This window comes from Sugiyamaella lignohabitans, chromosome C, assembly GCF_001640025.1.
Source record: "Sugiyamaella lignohabitans strain CBS 10342 chromosome C, complete sequence".
In the NCBI taxonomy this organism is placed as follows: Eukaryota; Fungi; Ascomycota; class Dipodascomycetes; order Dipodascales; family Trichomonascaceae; genus Sugiyamaella; species Sugiyamaella lignohabitans.
In genome coordinates this window covers 2,501,058-2,519,464 of record NC_031671.1, presented here as the reverse complement: position 1 = coordinate 2,519,464, position 18,407 = coordinate 2,501,058, and the positions used below count along the sequence as shown (strand labels likewise).

Genomic DNA, 18,407 nt, shown 5'->3' with positions numbered 1-18,407 from the left:
GAAAAGAGAATGAGGCGAAATTATTAGATGAAACAAAACATAGATCAAATGACCAAGGAGAGGCGAGTGTGAAACGAGCCAAGACAAACTGGAGACATAGGAAGTGGAGCAGACGGCATTAGCGTCAACATGAAACTTATCAAGGAGAAGTTATAGAGAGATAAGTCGGCGAAGACGACATGAGATGCAGAAGTATGCATTTGGAGTGATGTTGAAGAGAGGCAGGAAGACGGCTGACATGCGGAGGTAGTCGGTAGAGGTCGGAAGATAACGGATAAGCTATTGGGAAGCCGGAATCGTGACACTGGGGCTCCGCCCCAGACCCCGCGGCTCCTGCTTCGCAGGAGGTTGCTGGGACCGTCGATGAGACGACTCGAGCGCAGCGAGAGGAGCAGCGGGGTCTGGGGCGCAGCCCCAGCCGCCGGAGGCATGTCCGTCCCCCAGTGGGCCCATGTTTCGGGCGAGCTAGCCCGGTTGGACAGGGTCATCCCATCCCGGCAGGCTGACAGCCAAGCCAGGCCCGATCAGTCGAAGCCCAGGCTTGGAGTTGCTTTGTGGGGTAGTAGGGGGTGGTGCAGTAGCACGGGGCCGCACAGAGGGTGTTAGTGTGGGAACGTCAGCTGAGCCGATTTATCAGCATTTATCGTACATCATCTCGCATGGGCTAGCAAATCTGGCCTGGCAGGTGCTCGAAGCCCCCTCCAGGACGACTGGCTGGACGGACATGTGTTAGTCAAAACATAAAGGGTGATTTTTTTTTTCAAGCTCTGGTGATTTCGTTTTTTTTTTTTTTGCTTTGTTACGGAAATCATCGGAATTGAATTTGAATTCACGTTTTTTATCAAAAAAAAATTTTTGTTCAACAAAAACCAGGTTGAGAGCCATATTGGAATTGGAGCACCCCACGGTCGGGATAAAAGCGCTGCTTTATGTAAGTGTGCAAGTCAAGTGGGAGGGGTGGATTAGGGCTTGAGATAAGGTAGGCTCAGGCATGTATTTAGGACTGAGACTGGGGTCGTTGCATGTCATTGCTGTTGATCTTTAGCAGCCTCGTTCAAGTACTTGACCACTACAACCGCATCGACCGTCAGTCGCAAAGTTAGTTTAATATTTAGGGTTTGTTTGTTGGAGTGATCCGACTGATTTGAATAATTATTTTCCTGTGATATTCAGACATAGCGTGGCATTGTCTGATTTTTGTGGTTCTAACTTAACCCCACAGCGTAGTTTCTTGAGTTTGGTCTGTTTCATTGTTTGTACTTTATAACTGCTTGGTCATAGCTGTTTAGAATACGACATCAGACCCATTATATCCTTTTTATTGTTTGTCATTTAATCTTTGTTCACTTGCTGGAATCAGTCCGAGTCAGAATAAGAGCCAGAACCAGCAGTGGTTTCGCTTGCTTGGTTGTCCATGGTATTTTGTTAGAAACGAGTACAAAGTAGAGGAAGCACGCCATGACCATAGATAGTCACGGGCCCAGGTAAGTTTGGAAATTAGTGGTAGGATAGTATTTCTAGCAAAGAAAAGAAGGAATAAGAAGAAGAGAAGAAGATGAAGAAGAGAAGTAGATGAAGAAGAAGAAGAAGAAGAAGAATATGATTCTGATGGAAAGAAATGAGATGAAGGAGACGACATGAGAGATGACATGAGAAATAGAAAGCTAACTCGTATAGCCTCTTTTCGACGGGCGGTACAGGGGTTCGGCCGCTTCGCCCACTTATCGGGCAGAAGTGTCGACATTACCCAGCCCATATCACCATCAAGTAAGTGTTACGTTTAAGAGTTTGGAAGCTTTCCCAGTCATGCTGGGGCCCCCTCGTAACGACTCGAGCGAAGCGAGAGGAGCCACGGGGTCTGGGGCAGAGCCCCAGCCGCCGGAGGCATGCCCCCACACCCAATACCCCAGGACCAGACTAACAGATTAAAGACATTGGCAGTTGCGAGACCTGTTGTGTGTGAACCCGAGAATTAACCACGAGATCCTATATCCGTGTGATCGAGTGATCCGGAGTCTTGACCTTGCTACTGGTAAAGATTCTACAGTTGCGGAGTTTGACTTCGAGCCCAGATGTATCCAGTCGAATGAAGGAATCGTAGCAGCGGGTGGAGTAGCGGAACCCACGCCGCCATCGAGGTCACAAGAAGGACTGTTTTCCATTCATAACAGATCCACAGGCGAAAAACTGACTCAAAAGCTTGGTGAGTGTATAAATAATTCGGTGGCCCTGTACAGTGAGGGAACCACTTCTGCATTGAGCGCTCTGGTGTGCAACAACGACCGGTCGCTCTATTTTCTGGATATCGAGGGCCACCGATGGGCCACAACCGAGTCGCTTCAACTGACGGCGCCATTAAACCACGCCACGATATCTCCCGATAAGAAAACTGTTGTAGCATGTGGAGATACTGCATTGTTAACTGTGTGTAATCCACAGGAACGAGGATGGCAGGTCAGCAAATCATTTGATTCAGGTTCGGATCTAGGATTCTCTGTGGCATTCCATTCGTCAGGAATGATGTTTGGCGCTGCGTTTCAAGACGGAATGGCAAGATTATACGATATCCGGAACTTGAAAGTGCCGTTGACCAAGATCAAATCAGCCCGGCCCAATGAACTCATGGGAGCATTCCGGTGTCTGAAGTTTTCCAACGGACCCGAGGATCTAATGTTTTTAAGCGAGCAGATGGAACGAGTACATATTATTGATTTACGGGATTTCGAGAACAGACAGGTCTTGACCGTTCCGTCGAATTTCTCATGTTCGAATTATACCGAGACCTCAACCACGAATGAGATGTCATACGATGACGATGCTGCCGAGTCTGCTGGAGAAGACGAAGACGAGGATATGGATGATGACGACGAGCCCTCGTTCACGTCTCCTGTACGTATGGGAATGTTATCTGGCACGTCGAACCCCGGTCCCTCGTCATCAACATCGCTACCACGACCAGTTGCAAGTCTCTCAACAGTTCCAATTCCCGGTGTATATATTCCCGGACGTCATCGACACCACCGGTCGTCGTCAGTGCACCCACCACTGTCGTCGCCGACCATCCAATCGTACCGCGACCTGGTCAGCCAGCACCAGCACTCGCAATTCTCACGACTCACGGCCCAGCAGTCCGAATACGGCCTGTCGGGAATCTCCTGGACCGCTTTCGACGGCGGCACCATCGCCGTCGGCACGGGCAGCGGCATCGGGCTCTGGAAAATCGACAGTCGCTCGCGTCGCACGTTCCCCTCCTTCACGATTCGATGATCTCACGTAACCACCAGGCATAATACAACCTCTCTTTCTCGTGACCCGGACTGCCTCCGGCGGCTGGGGCTCCGCCCCAGACCCCGTGGCTCCGCTTCGCGGAGGCGTGGAGGGTCTCTGTAACACAGAAACTAGTTTGAGTTCTCCGCGAAGCGGAGCTACGGGGTCTGGGGCGGAGCCCCAGCCGCCGGAGGCAGTCACCAGACCCTTACGAGCCCTCCGCGAAGCGGAGCCACGGGGTCTGGGGCAAAGCCCCAGCCGCCGGAGGCAGGTGGGGAACTAGTACGAGTGAGAGTCTATTGCGGTTTAGAGATTACTAGCCTTGAGAGAGTCTTTGACGACTCTGTCGATGGACTGGGCGACGTAGTCGATGTTATTGGTGTTGAGGCCGGCCATGGAGATACGGCCGTTGGCGACGAGGTAGATGTGGAACTCGTTAACCAGACGCTGGACGTGCGCTGGGGAGAGACCGGTGTAGGAGAACATGCCGATTTGATTGACAATGTGGTCCCAGTTGCCAGGGGTGCCAGCAGCGACAAGTCGGTCTTTGAGCTCCTTTCTCATGTCAATGATACGGTACGACATGGCCTTCAGGTCCTTGACCCACTCTTGGTACAGCACGGGGTCGTTCAGGATGCGGGCAACAATGCGTGAACCGTAAGCAGGGGGATTTGAGATCTCGGATCGCTCAACGAGCTCTAATTGCGACACAATGGCCTTTCTGGAAGTTTCGTCATTAACTACCACGTGCAGAGCACCGGATCTCTCACCGTAAAGACCCATGTTCTTGGAGAACGACTGGCATACAAGCAGATCGATTTTCTGCTCGGTGAAGTAGCGGATGGCCCAGGCGTCGTTGTCAAGGTCTCCAGATGCAAATCCTTGGTAGGCCGAGTCGAAAAAGGGGAATAATTCTCGTTGCTTGACAACCTCGGCAATCTTCTTCCATTGCTCGCGACTGGGATCAACGCCAGTGGGGTTGTGAGCACAGGCATGCAACAGAATAATATCACCCTTGTTGGCATTTGACAAAGTCGAGATCAGAGCGTCGAAATCTAGTCCTTTGGTAGAAGCGTTGAAGTACGGGTACTTCTTAATTTTCAGTCCGGCATGGTTATAAATATTATTGTGGTTGGCCCAGGTGGGGTCTGGAATGTAGATAGTGTTGGTAGTATTACCCTTGGGGGGTATTTGTGAAGAAACACAGCACCCAAATGGTTGGCACCAGTACCGGATAATGTTTGTACAGAAGCAATTTGAGAAACGTCTTTAGAATCTCCGAAAATCAGCTTGGCTGCTGCCTTGATGAATGATGCGTTACCAGCAATTGGCAAGTATTCATGATTAGCCTCGGGGTCTTCAATCAGATAGTATTCAGCTTTTTTAACCGATGGCAACACAACTGGTTTGCCGTTGTTGTCACGATAGGCACCAACACCTAAATCGACCTTCTTATCAAAAGTGTCAGCCTTATATCTGGCCATGAGATTGAAAAGGGCATCAGCCGGAGCTTGGTCTACTTGAAAGGTAGTCATTGTGATGTATGAAATTAGGACCTTTAGAGAGTTGAGGAGTTGAAAAAGATGCTTTCGAGTCTCAATCCGAAAACTTGTTGATTTTGTTGTCTAGAATGTGAGGTGAGCAATACAACTGTAGTCCACTAGAGGAATAATTGTATATTTCAAATAATTAAATTAGCGAATAACCGAATTGTCAAATAACCAATATTCAGCAAATCAAATAATCAATAATCAACTAATAATAAAAATGTAATTGCAAATTCCAAATTGTAAGTTGAAAATCGCAAATTGCAAACTCTGACAAACACAAACTGCTGATTAGTACCGCAGCCGATAAGACAGCCGAGCAAATGTAGTAATAAAATAAGTGCGGTGCGTGCTAGAAGTAACACGAATTAACAGGCCGAATCTAAGAAAACCGGAAAACCCAAATAAAAAAACTGAATAAAAAAATAAATATTTAAAAAACACCCACTCGAATTTTTCCAAAACACGAGAGCTATTCCCAAATATAAATATATATAAAATCAATTTTTAGTTAGCACCCGGATATTCTTCCCAATTTATATATCCGGCTATAATCGTTCACATATGTAAGACGATGTACAAAGTGCATGCCGTACCACTGGCGCTATTATTTGTGCTTACATTTGCCAGCCTATTTCTCCGCATCCTCTGATAGCCCCCAACCTGCAGCAACCCCAAACTTGGACCGGTTTCCTGCCAGAGATAAACTGCAGCCCACAGCGCAGCCGCCCGAACCCCCACCCGCCGAGGGGTAAATTACCACCTGCTCCTGCAATCTCCCGTCGGCTATTTACGACCCAGCTCCCGAGCTCCCTCGACATCTGGGGCCTGGGGATGTGCCTCCGGCGGCTGGGGCTCCGCCCCAGACCCTGGTTGCTCCTCTCGCTTCGCTCGAGTCGGGGCTTAGATCGTTTTTAAGTGACTCGGCAGGCCCTTTCGGGCTTGTGTGAGGGTTAGTGAGAAGGGAGAGGTGCGGAGAGGGCTGCTGGTTTCGGCGGCTCGGCCCCTGGTTTCTGCGGGCTCGTTCCTACTCCTCCCGCTACTCCTCCTGTCTGTTTCTGCAGCAGCTGCTGCTGCTGCTGATTTTTCCATTTCTGCCCCGCCGATGCTTCCATTTCTGCCCCGCTGATGCTCCCATTTCTGCCCCGCTGTTGCTGCTGCTGCTGCTTCTGCTGCCACGGCCGGGGAAAGGTGGGGTATGAGACATACTGTGTCAGACGCTCGCTGTCTGAAAGACCCTGTCGAACCGGTCTGTTTCTGGCCGCCGTTTTCCTCCGACCTGCATCGAAATTAATCACGCAACCCCCTCCGAGTGGGGCTAGACCCTTCGGACCGTTCGCTTAACAATGGCGTCTACCGCCCTGTATAGTCTATTCAAGATTGATCCGGGTGCTATCGGTCTGACATGCGGTCGGTCCCCCATCTCACCTCGGCATATTCTTCAGATTCTCCAGGTCACGTGACCGTGGAACTTAGTTGACCAGAGAGTTATTTTAACGGCTTCTTTCAGTACTCAGGGGAGACAGTTTTTTCTTGTTTTCGAAGTAATTAAACTGTAGTGAGAGATTTGTGCTTTCAGAAGCATTTCTTGTTCACTCTTCCACTGAGAGACCCGGTTTCGAGCGGTCTCTGCCAGCAGCTGCCCACGATTCTGCGGTCCATCGGCACCATCTGAACCCTGCTCGCTCTCAAACGGGCAAACTTACCCCTGAATTTGCAGTTGCATGTGACACGAGCCCGGTGACCGACGGGACCGAGCCCTGGGTGCGGGTGCTGCCTCCTACGGCTGGGGCTCCGCCCCAGACCCCGTGGCTCCTCTCGCTACGCTCGAGTCGGGCGTCGACAGTCCCAGGAGCTCCGCGAAGCGGAGCACAACGGGGTCTGGGGCAGCGCCCCAGCCGCCGGAGGCACATGCCTCACCCTCAAGTGGTTCGAGAATTAACTTACATTGAACAGAACAAGGTTCTAAATAAATATTGACGGTGGAGTTGGCGAGTAGGTATGGTTTTAGTACTTGTGCTTGGTGGAGTAGTCGATGGGACTCATGACGAGACCTTTGCCCTTGCGAGCTCCACGGTAGATGGCCTCGATAATATCGATCATTTCTTGCTTGTTTTCCAGCACGAAGTTGAGTTTGTTGTTATTACCGGTTCCGAAGTCACACAGCATGTGCTTGTTGCGGAAAAAAAACATGACAGTTACAGGGTCGTAGAGTTCGTAGATTTGGTTGAACGCCGGCACCTCGTCGATGTCGCAGACATAGATAGCAGCAAAGTTCCGCACTTTGTCGGCCACTCCGTACAGGATCTCGTCCATTCTCATACAGTCAGGATCGTGGTCGCGGCCAAACCGAATCACCACCAGTCGGTCCTCTTCTGACAGAATGGCCTGGTCAACATGCCAGCCAGTTCTCAAATGTGGCAGTAATATACTTCCCATGACTGGTTTATGATTATTTGTGAGACTGTGGTGTTCAATGTGGATTCTAGAACTTGCAACATGAGATGAGATCTTGAAATCATCTACGTGCGGCTTATGCGGCTCTTTAGTCACCCCTGGTTTTTCCCCTTGCGAAGTCGCTAGTTTAGCTCATTTATGTATAAACCCCTTTAATCTTAGTTTTCTCAGCTCTTGGTGCTATAACCGCTTGGTTTCTTTGTGGAATTTGTAAGACAGTAAGCGAGCTTTTATGCCGCCCGCCTGTGGATCTACTGGTGGGAGCGAAACAGGCCTATTGCTTCAGAGACTACAGGAAGCTAAGTAACCCATGGACCTTGGTTTTGGTCTCCAATTACAAAGAGCTGGAGACTCGAAGCTCGACTCGAGCGAAGCGAGAGGAGCAACGGGGTCTGGGGCAAAGCCCCAGCCGCCGGAGGCACACCCTCCAGTATGGTGTAAAGAGTTCGTAGGAAATATGTACATTAGAGGAGATGCTATTTGGGGGTGAAGGGAGTTTATTTCTTCTTTTTCGTCTTTTTGATGGACGATGATAGTCGTCCTCCGGTTTGGACGGGTACGACGTTTTCGGATAGTAAATCGAGGAAGTCGTCGGCAGATGAAGAAGAGGTGCTGGCTGTGTTTTCGGCAGATGTGGATGTCGAATCGTTGGCAGGAGCTTTTGTAGTCTTGGCCTCAGCACTAGTGCCACTTGCTAGAGAATCAAAGTCGCCGAACTTCTTCTTGAACTTGGCTAATCTACCAGTAGCATCGGCTTCGACGGCCTTGATATTGGCCTTTGATGGGTTCCAAGTAGGATTGTTTCTCTGATCAGCAATGTATCTCCATTCGACCTTGGGGAATTGCGATCTTCGAGTGATAGTTGAACCATCTGACAGCTCGACCACACAGTCGAATTTGTAATAAATATGGGGTCTCATCTTACCAGGAAGTAGTTTTCGAAGTGCTCTTTTCGGTAACACTGACTTTCCTCCTGGTGGAACGTACACAGTACGTGACTGAGCCATGTGAACAGCAGGTCTGGCCACAGCATTGTTCGAGCTGTTTACCAGAGGCCTTAATGATGGGTTTATCAGCAGCCGTGACATTGTGAATGTATGCCAGCTGTGTGTTTTGTTGTATGCTGACTAGCAGTTCTGATCTGTTAAAAGCTCGAATCTACATGTACTTCGCGAAGTGAAATTTTCAGTCAATCGCCTAGGGCTAGGGCTGAGGTTACCAGGTTCGAGACAGGTTCACATTCATTCAATCGACTCTGCCAATAAAGACCCTCTTTTTATATTATCAGCTGCTTTTTACCATTATTTGAGTTTCTTCTTCTCTGTTTTGCAGACCAGTTGCATTTTTTTCGTTGAAATTGGCATTTTTAGTCCACTTTCTTCCAGAGCATTGGTACTGTGTAGTCACGTGTGCATCAGACCTCTGGCCCTAATCGAATTACAATCTGAATATATTTTTATTTATTATTTAACTCTTTCTACTCAACTCTCTTTTGTTTTGCTTCTTCTTGTTTAAACAGGCTCAGTTGTTTGATGAGTTTTGTGTTGCTACCTATCCACCATTTTCTACAGCCAGTATCTGTATCTGACGAACATGTGCATGTAAATCAGGAACCTCATAGCTCGAATTTCCAGATCCTCGACCTTCCTGTCTCACGAGTAAAAAATAAACGGGTTACCAACATTTCCAACTAGGAGTAACCTTAGATTTGTTCCGAGCCGAAAAAAAAACAAACAGATTTTGGTTGGCAGCCAGGGGAGATGCAAAAAAACTACAGCACCTTCTGTTCACGCCTGGTCTCCCACGGCATTACTGATCAAGGCTCTCAGAGGCTTGAATATGATTGATCGGACGGGAAATCTTATTTTACTCTGGATATGGCCGTAGCTGAACAAAAACGTTAGCACTACCATCTGACCCCGCGATACACTTGACGGCCCACGTGCCTCCGGCGGCTGGGCTCCGCCCAGACCTGGTTGTGCTCGCTTCGCGAGCGCTGTTGGGACCCCCTCGCCCGACTCGAGCGAAGCGAGAGGAGCAGCGGGGTCTGGGGCGCAGCCCCAGCCGCCGGAGGCAGCATCCGCTGGAGAAAACAGCAAGAAATGTCGTTATATTAGAAGGTATCATACGTAGCTAGAGAGCTATAAATTAACAGAATAGAATACACTGCTTAGAGGAAGAAAGCAGAGAGCGAGCCGAGGAGGGCCAAGGCCGAGATGGCGACAGCACCGGAGCCGTTGGTCTGCTCAATAGTGGGAGAAGCACCAGTGGTCTCGACAGCAGGAGCGGCACTGGTGGCACGGGCAGGGCAGTTGGTGACCGACTCGGGGCAGTCAGTGACAGTGACCTCGGCGGTCTCAACAGCGTTGGCAGCAGAAGTGACAGTGGTGGTGGTGGCGTTACTGGCACTGGCACTACCGGAGGCCAAAGTAACAGCAGTACAAGAGTCTCCTACAGTGGGTTGACCAGAAGCAGAGTAAAGAACGAACCAAGTTTGTTGGTAGTTGTAAGGATCGTTGATGTTTTGACAAGCGTAGAAACCGCTCGAAGTACCGTTAAGGGAAAGAGTACCGTCGGAACCAACAGTGAACTTGTCACCAACAGGTTCGGGGTAGAATTGAAGGACTCCACCCACAACAGCAAGCCATTGAAGGATACCAGGTTGCAATTCGTAGGTAATCAAGCTGGCAGTGGTGTTAAGGTCAACACTAAGGCTTTCACCGCCTGGGCTAAGAGTGACATAGTCAATGGCAGCACCCTCGTGGATACTAGACAAAGCAGCTCCGTTAAGGTCACCACTGGAAGATTGGGCAACAAGGCTGAGGGCATTAGCACCGTTAAGAGCAACGGCAGCGACAGCAGCAGTATTCAATAAAGTGAACTTCATTTTTGATTTAATTTGTCGGTGGGTGTTTAAAAAATACTTTTCTTAAAAACGATAGTAAGAGACACTAGTGGTGAATAGAAAATACAAAAAAAAAGATCGAAATAAATCAGATATTGGTGGGGTATTTATAATATTTCATTGTAATGCAGGGAGACCATGCTAGTAGTTTGTTTTTGTGGATACACTGCAGCAGGTTTTCTAGCGTAATGTATCTCTCCCACACAGTTCTGTCCATTCCTGGCCAGCCATCGAGCCAGATCTTCAGACGCTAAAATTAGACTGCCAAAATGGTAAACCCCACCCATCAGGAACAACCGACTAAAGCGGAGATTCCTCGCAAATCGATGTGTCGAAGCAGGTACAAATTCAACTAGACCCAACCCAACCCCTACTACCGCGGTTATTTCATGGGGTTTTTGTTATTCCGTTGCTGTCCATCCATTCATTATCCAACACCGGAAATTCGATTTTATTTCTTGGCAGGATTCCTGGATGTTCAAACCGTTCTGTGCAGTATATGCGTAGATCAGTCAAACCTTATATTATACTTTGCTTGAAACAGTCAGGTGGGTGTGGACTGAACTGCTTGTTTGGGACGTTGTCGGTAGAGGTTAATTTTAGACTTTTTTATCGACTACTGTAGACCTGCATTGGCACGACGTCATCAGATGCCTTGCCATCCCTATAAGACCCTGATATTCACTGATATTCACCGACCTGGCAACAAGTGTACCTACCGAATATTCTCCTGCCGGTGCCGTCTGGTGCATTATTGCAACATTCGACATTCGCAACGTTCACAACTCTCTCTATTTACCAAATATACTCGGAAATTATGACTAACTTCGCAAACTAGCAATTGTGACATAATTTTCAAACCCATTTTCAAACTCAAATCCCCTATTCCCGAAAGCTTTTAAAATAAGATTCGATAACTCCAACGTTATTTTTAGCACCTACCCGAAATATTTCGTCCCCCATCATCCTCTATTTCCTGTTCAGCTGCCGTACACAAATCCTGTTCCCTGTCCACCAGATAATACTGCTGCTGCTGCTGCTTTCCCCCACTGTCAGCAAAACATGCATCTGACCCGTTTGTTTCACCTGTAGCTGGGACTCGCGGCACGGGTCGACCTGCCTCCGGCGGCGGCCGGGACGCCGTCCGAGACCACCCCGTTGTGCTCGTTTCGCCAGCGCCTTCGGGGGCTAATGGATGCGTCGGGTGGGTGAATGAGTCGTCGGGTGGGTGAATGAGTAGACGGATCTGGTCGGTCCGCGAATAATCTTTTTAATTTATTTTTGATTTATTTTTGGTTTGATTTGTTTTTCTCACTGTAGTTTCTGTTTCGAGACTGGATATGGGCACGGCGCCGCCTGATGCTCATCGGGAGAGTTCTCGCCGATTGGTCTCGGATCCATCAGCGTTGCAATCGCCTGTGGCTCCTGTGGCTCTCCCTCGTCACGGGCATGGCAATTTTATCTGCTGGTTCCCCTGCAGCGTGACATCCGCCGCCGTCTTCTATTGAAATATCGCAAGAATGACGGTGCCAAGACCGCTCACTGGATTGTCCGGTTAATCCCCCGGACCGGCTTACCGGAGGACCCTGTCTGCTGACGTTGTTTCTCCTGTACTTGCTACAACTACAACTACAATTACTGGTTTTATTTCTGTTTCTAGTTCTGCTACAACTATTGCTTCTATTTCTGCCTCTTGTGCCGATTCTGCTGCTGATGCTGATGATGATGATGATGATGTTGTTGTTGTTTTTGTTGTTGCTGTTGCCTTAGTTCCCTGTGCCGTTGTTGTTGTTGCTGCTGCTGCCTCAATTTCCCCTGCTTCTAAGGCTTGGCTTTGTTTCTGATGCCGCTCTTTCGCCCTTGCATTGCTTGGCTTGACTACTCTCTGGATCGCACTCATGGTGTACCGATTCGATTCATCATCACATCAACAATTATACATACATTCGCAGCTAGCTACTGATCTGCCATTCATTCCGCTTGGCTGGTGAACGTTAACTTGTCAACTAGGAAGCCGGGAAATGAGGTTAATTTAAGAAACCAGCCCCTTGATCTTCTGAATTCTATGAGTTTAATACTAAATACACATCTAAGAATAGATACTAGTGCTGCTACTGGATTCACTAGTACTGCTACTAGGATTACTATTTCTACTAGTGCCTTCCTAGAGCCTTGTTCGAGAACGGGCTGCTGCCACAAGTCGGGTTACATACCATGCGCATCGTGCTTGACGTGCCATATGCTTTTTATTATCACTAATCAGCAACAATAGCTATCAGTAGTGTAGAATAGCTAGAGTAGAATAGCCATGCAGCTAGTGATACTGCTAATTTTCCACAATGGATTCCCCCTTTTTTCACCACCGTTTAAATTGTCATCTGAACTAGGCTATCGACGCTCCTCGAGGCACAGCTATGCATGGTGCTAACCGATCACAGTTAAACAAAGCACCCCCAAAACCCTCCAACGCACCTGGACAGGAAATGGCAGGTCTAACTGTACCCTTATTGGGCCATGCTTTCGGCAGGGGTATTTTGTAGAGTTACTTTTCCATACTGGAAACGATCTAGCTCAAAATCCCAACCTCACCATTAAAGTTAGATTGCACACAATTTTATTTTCGCGTTTCTCTCACTCACCAGAGCTAAACCCTGTTCAGCAGCACGAATACGTTCCTGCCAGCCGCAAAAATGAGCGGATGCACCCCTGGACCCTGCTGGGTGGGTCTTGCCTCCGGCGGCTGGGGCTTCGCCCCAGACCCCACGGCTCCTCTCGCTGCGTTCGAGTCGGGCGTCCAGGGTCCAGGAGCTCTTGGGTGGGGGATGGAAGGGGGTTTCAAGGGGAAAATTTACCCCTGGGATGAATTACAGGTTGAAAACAGGTGATAAATCCAAGATTGACCTGTTTATTTCAGCTGATGGGGCCCGTAGACGCCCGACTCGAGCGCAGCGAGAGGAGCTGTGGGGTCTGGGGCGAAGCCCCAGCCGCCGGAGGCAGGTCCCTCAGCCGCATGTATGCAGGTTGACAGATGGATCTGATGTTGGTGAAGTTCATGTCAGGGCAGTTCGGCAGTTCTGGGAGTGAAATGTCGTCAGTTCCTAGTACGCCGACGCCGAAGAATGCTGGCTTGGAGGTGGGAGATTTGGCGGGTGAGTCGCCGTCGAAGAAGGTGCTCGACTCGTTTTTGAATGCGGTTAGGAACGATTTGCCTATGGCGTTTAGTCCTCAGAAGAGGAAGCGGCCGTTGCTGGCGAAGTCGTCTTCGTCAGATTCGCTACGGGAGAAACTGCCGCTGGCGTATGAGTTCATGATTCAAAAGAAGACTCGCTCGGTGAGCAAAAATGCTGCTTCTATAGCTTATAGTCCGTGGTCTAGAGACAACTTTCTCAGCAGACTGTCGACATTTACGTACAAACAGTGGGATGTTCCATCGGGCCTTAAAGAAATCAATAGTGTCGCATGTGCGAAACATGGCTGGCAATGTGTCGAGTCGTCGGTCAGTGCCACTAAAAACTCAATTGAGTGTGTGTCATGCCACAAAATTTTCAATATAAATATCGGCACCAACCCTGATATATATGAAGTTCTTCAGGCAAGGTACGGGGATATGCTCGTTTCCCAGCATACAGACTCGTGCCCTTGGAAATCCCGTTGGTGTAGTGACGACATTTACGAACTTCCTTCGGCCATATCTGTTCAAAAGCCGTTAATACTGAGTCGGTATAATTCACTGCTACCAATTAAAGACTTTCTAAAGTCATGTTCCTTTACATATAATCCGATTCTTAAAGGGCTTTCTGACGACAAACCGCTGTTAGACGATTTCATGGGGATCACAGACATTGACAAGACATGTTTGCTGATTACATTGTTAGGGTGGAAGCGACAAGCAGAGTCGTCACATACTGTGGACCCGCAGGTGCTCTCTTGCGATCTTTGCTTTCGACGGATAATTGTGAGACAGAAACCAGCATCTACAGATTTGAACGAAGAACACGAATCGTTCTGTCCTTATATACAAAAAGGAGCAGACGGGTCCCTGAGGTGGACCGAGCTATATAATCTCGCGACTAGGAGCAGTAGAGAACCATCCTCCCCCGCCTCGGATCAACAGAATGATGACGATAACGACAGCTATGTAAAGGAGCGCAAGCAAAGACTGAGCAAGCTCCGCCAAATGTATCTACTAGATGGCTAATGAATTTATGAGTGATGATTTATATTTTGAGATTTTTTTTAGGGATGAGCGAAGTTGTAACACATTGTGGGAGTTTATCAGATCGCTTCTGAATACGGATAAAGTGAGTCAGTTATTATGGCTAATATGTTAACGTATCGTGTAACGAAAGTGTTAACTAAGGCGATTAGAGGTCAATTGTCAGAGATGACCCGAATTGGAGAGGAGTACTCCAAGCCACTCAGTATCCAGCTAATGGCATTTTCGGGGCCAGGAGATAGACCTGGAGCCAATTAAGACCCCCGAACCGACTCGAGCGCAGCGAGAGGAGCAGCGGGGTCTGGGGCGGAGCCCCAGCCGCCGGAGGCAAAGTAGCGGCCCAGAAGCTCTGGAGAAGAGTAGAGCGGGTTGATGTTATTTGAATCGATTTATGAGCTATGATATATATGGAATAAGAGTGGATATATGAAGTGTGTGAGCAGTTTTATAGCGAAGAATGGACTGGGTAGGCAATGGTGACAAATGCTTGTCCGGAAGCAGCTCCACTTGGCCCTATTTTGTCAGAGGCAACGACTGACCACCCCGACTTGCCAGAAATCTTTCAGGGCAGTATAATTTTATTTTTTTGAACTAATAGTGGTGTTATATGGCGGCGATCTACTTTTCACTGGCCGGCTCGAATCGAACTAAGGGACCATCCTTGAAGGAAGCGAAATGATCCCAGATTCTAAAGGCAGTCTCATGCTCTCCGTCACGGAGGAGCTCGTCTCCAGGTGGGATATCTAGGAAAGAAGAGTAGCCAATACCATACTTTCCATCACCGTATTCACCGTCGGTTACAGTTTTGAAATCATACATGAACACCGTACGGGCAACAGCCATCTCCAGTTCAACGTAAGCCAAACTTCTACCAATGCATCCTCGAGAACCCACTGAGAAAGGTGCAAATGCCGAGCGACCGACCTCTGCCTCATGAGGGTCGTCCAACCACCTCTCGGGTCTAAATTGATGAGGATCAGGGAAGAATTTCGGATTATACTGCATGGCGTATGTGGTAACACCGACCTCGATTCCGGCTCGAACCCTGTAACCACTAATCACCGAGTTATTCAGCACAAGTCTGGGCAAAATTCCTGGCACTGGAGGAGCCAATCTCATGGCCTCGTCGATACAAGCTCGTAAGTAAGGAATCTTACTACTTATAGTGGCACCAGTAGCAGGGTCAGAACGGATTTCGTCTGCTGAACTGTAGTGCTGTCTGACAAGTTGTGCCAAACGCTTCTGAGTTTGGGGGTACAAAGCCAAATATCTCAAAGTAGCTGCCAATGCGGTCGAAGTAGTATCGGAACCAGCCACAATGAGAAGGTTGGATTCAGACCATAGTTCGTTCATAGTGAAACCCTCACCGGTTTCGGGATCTTTAGCATGGAGAAGGTGGTAGAAAAAATCTCTGCGGTCATCATCACCTTTTTCTCCACGAGAAGTTCTTTCAGTGGCTTGTGCCTTGGAGTATGTCATATACCTCTCTCTTTTGGCAGCAAGCTGGCTGAAGAATATCTTCTTAAGATGTAAAGTTTCAAGAAGTCTGTAGCTGCCAAACACAGAGTGTCGATGAGCAGCAGAATCAATCAAATGTGCAATTGATCTGATATCTGGTTTGGTTAACATACCAAACGCTTTGCCAAAACAGAGTTCTCCCATGACATCAAATGTCAAATAAATGGACAGGGCAGAAACGTTTTTAGCAGGGCTTGCTCCGGGAACATTGACTACATCCCTTGTTTTATCTCCCAGTAATTTACAGAACTCCTTGACATTGGTAAAAATATAGTCATCCATCGACTGGATAGCAGAGTTGGAAAATGCATGTGACAACACTCTACGTTTTCGGCTATGGACTTGCTTGTCGATGGCACTATGAGTCGAGGGGAATCCTTTGAGAGCAGGGAACGCATTGTAGAAATCGGATTTGCAGATATTTGGCTTGTAGCCGTGATAGATATCACTCAGAGCTTCTGCAGTATCAAAGGACAGTTTATTTGGCGCATATCTCACCACAGGGCCATATTTCTGGTGTAACCGATATAGATAAAGATGTCTATCACCTTCCCAAGCATGTTTCAACTCTGGAAGACCAGTCAGCCTGTTAATGAAAGGTCCAGGGAACTTCGCTGCCGGGTGTAGGAAAGCCCGATATACAAAAAGAAAGAGGATTGGACCCAGAATAATAGCCAGTAACATCAGTCCGGTGTGGTCTGAATACGCTTGTAAAAACATTGTGAATCTTGTGATGTGAGCTGTAGGCTCAAAGGAGCATGAGTTAGTTTATGGTATGTACTGTTGACAAATCTTTTTTTGATTCCAATATAAGATACGAAGAATATATATATATATTACAGGGAATGTATGAGTATTTATATAAAAAAACGATAGAGTCCACCTGATGGGTTCAAGGGTCTAACTCAATACGGTGCCGTGTTATTGTCAGCAATGTTCTCACTGTCGGATATAGACGGAAATCTCCTCGTAAACGCGGGGTACAAGGCATTGCATATTTTTATATTGCGGGGCACATTGCAGGCCTGATCTACGCGATCCGTAGAGATGCCCCACTTGACCAATGATCCGGTCTCAATTGGTTTTTGATACATCAATAGATTCTTCGGATCGATTAATTTTGGTGTAATATAGACGATTTCGATAAGGACCGAAAAATACCAGACTTCATTGTCATCCAAACCGGATTTACATGTTGAGTATTTGCCATGAATGCAGTTAACCGACAGAAGTGGTTTGATACTTATCCGATACTTTTTTTAACCAAAATACAGAAAAAGCGGATAATAAACTATCGGGTATCGGTATTTAAAGTGTTTTGGACACACTCTTGATAAACATATTGAAGGCTACTAGACGGACCGGTCGGGACCTGCGTAACCGGTGCAGCTAAGGGTCTCAGATAAGAGTAACCTCTGCATATCATAGCGGCACATGCTCATCTTTTTATCATGGCCACACAAGCCACGTGACATTCTTGTAAACATATAATAATAATTAAAAGCTAGCAAATAAAAAAGCAAAGTAACAAAAAATACGAAACGAAATAAAATAAAATGATATTAGTCTATAAAGACTTTATTGGGACTCAGCTCTCTTCTTCAATGCTTCGTTAAAGTCTTTGAAGCCCTGAACTGTAGAGTCTTGAACGAAGTATAAAATGGGCCAGGTGAGAATGCCTGAAAACTCCTCAGATTGGATAAAGTGAGTCTTGTTATCATCAGTTTTCACAAATTGGAATCGATGAGTACCATCGAACAGACCAGGAATTCCAAGAGTACCTTTCCATTGAAATTCTTCCTCCGTGTTCTTCAACAAAGTGGGTTTCATTACCATCTTGGACCCAGGGTTGATGGTTACCTCCAGTTTATCACCAGCAGTGGGGGCGTTTGAATTAGGTTTGATTACCTGCTCAATGAATTTAGACCATTCTGAGTATGCCTCAAAATTAAGGAACACTTCACGAACCTTCTCAGGACTGGCATTAATATCAATTTCAGTTTTAATTCCCATTTTTGATAGTGAATAAGGAGTTTGATCAAGAGAAATCGAGCTATGTGCCGTGCGCCAGACGCCACGGATAGTTAGATATCGGATTCCCGAGCACGTGATAATATGCACATAATTGGGGAGGTGGTGGCAGTTTTGGGGGATCGTGGAGTAGTCAAAGTACACAGCATAGTTGAAATGAGAAAAGAGCCTGGTAAAGGTGTCATACTAGAAAAATGGGTTGAGATCGAGAATTGACATATCCACTCAGCTATGGGCCTTTTCTAACTACGTAGTACAAATTCTAGTATACCTAATATATGGTCTATCATTTCTATGATAAGTTATATCGAGCATCGGTGTGAACCTCGATTTCCAAAATCCATAGACAAATATAAAAATAAAAACATGAATCTCACATGTACTTCCAAGCTCTATGTCCAGTTTTTTCTAGATAACCTATTTGTCCCTGGAACTTTATCCTATATTTCTGTCTCCACCGGTATGC

General features: G+C 47.5%; 8 protein-coding genes across 8 annotated transcripts; 1 reads left to right on the top strand and 7 right to left on the bottom strand.

Moving 5' to 3' along the window:
* Positions 1-2,517: 2,517 nt before the first annotated feature.
* AWJ20_4511 (uncharacterized protein) lies at positions 2,518-3,267 on the top strand (the record flags this gene model as incomplete). Its single annotated transcript, XM_018881589.1, has 1 exon — positions 2,518-3,267. One exon carries the CDS (start codon positions 2,518-2,520, stop codon positions 3,265-3,267), a length of 750 nt encoding a protein of 249 aa, XP_018734167.1.
* A 306-nt stretch (positions 3,268-3,573) lies between these two features.
* On the bottom strand, positions 3,574-4,050 carry AAT2 (aspartate transaminase AAT2; the record flags this gene model as incomplete). The annotated part of the gene is made up of 1 exon (XM_018881588.1): positions 3,574-4,050. The coding sequence occupies one exon, from the start codon at positions 4,048-4,050 to the stop codon at positions 3,574-3,576; it is 477 nt and encodes a 158-aa protein (XP_018734166.1).
* A 317-nt stretch (positions 4,051-4,367) lies between these two features.
* On the bottom strand, positions 4,368-4,802 carry AAT2 (aspartate transaminase AAT2; the record flags this gene model as incomplete). The annotated part of the gene is made up of 1 exon (XM_018881586.1): positions 4,368-4,802. One exon carries the CDS (start codon positions 4,800-4,802, stop codon positions 4,368-4,370), a length of 435 nt encoding a protein of 144 aa, XP_018734165.1.
* A 2,019-nt stretch (positions 4,803-6,821) lies between these two features.
* DIB1 (Dib1p) lies at positions 6,822-7,253 on the bottom strand (the record flags this gene model as incomplete). Its single annotated transcript, XM_018881585.1, has 1 exon — positions 6,822-7,253. One exon carries the CDS (start codon positions 7,251-7,253, stop codon positions 6,822-6,824), a length of 432 nt encoding a protein of 143 aa, XP_018734164.1.
* Positions 7,254-7,768: 515 nt separating this feature from the next.
* MRPL36 (mitochondrial 54S ribosomal protein YmL36) lies at positions 7,769-8,359 on the bottom strand (the record flags this gene model as incomplete). Its single annotated transcript, XM_018881584.1, has 1 exon — positions 7,769-8,359. The coding sequence occupies one exon, from the start codon at positions 8,357-8,359 to the stop codon at positions 7,769-7,771; it is 591 nt and encodes a 196-aa protein (XP_018734163.1).
* Positions 8,360-9,441: 1,082 nt separating this feature from the next.
* AWJ20_4506 (uncharacterized protein) lies at positions 9,442-10,158 on the bottom strand (the record flags this gene model as incomplete). The annotated part of the gene is made up of 1 exon (XM_018881583.1): positions 9,442-10,158. The coding sequence occupies one exon, from the start codon at positions 10,156-10,158 to the stop codon at positions 9,442-9,444; it is 717 nt and encodes a 238-aa protein (XP_018734162.1).
* A 4,852-nt stretch (positions 10,159-15,010) lies between these two features.
* Positions 15,011-16,630, bottom strand: AWJ20_4505 (uncharacterized protein; the record flags this gene model as incomplete). The annotated part of the gene is made up of 1 exon (XM_018881582.1): positions 15,011-16,630. One exon carries the CDS (start codon positions 16,628-16,630, stop codon positions 15,011-15,013), a length of 1,620 nt encoding a protein of 539 aa, XP_018734161.1.
* Positions 16,631-17,488: 858 nt separating this feature from the next.
* Positions 17,489-17,923, bottom strand: AWJ20_4504 (uncharacterized protein; the record flags this gene model as incomplete). The annotated part of the gene is made up of 1 exon (XM_018881581.1): positions 17,489-17,923. One exon carries the CDS (start codon positions 17,921-17,923, stop codon positions 17,489-17,491), a length of 435 nt encoding a protein of 144 aa, XP_018734160.1.
* Positions 17,924-18,407: the final 484 nt, after the last annotated feature.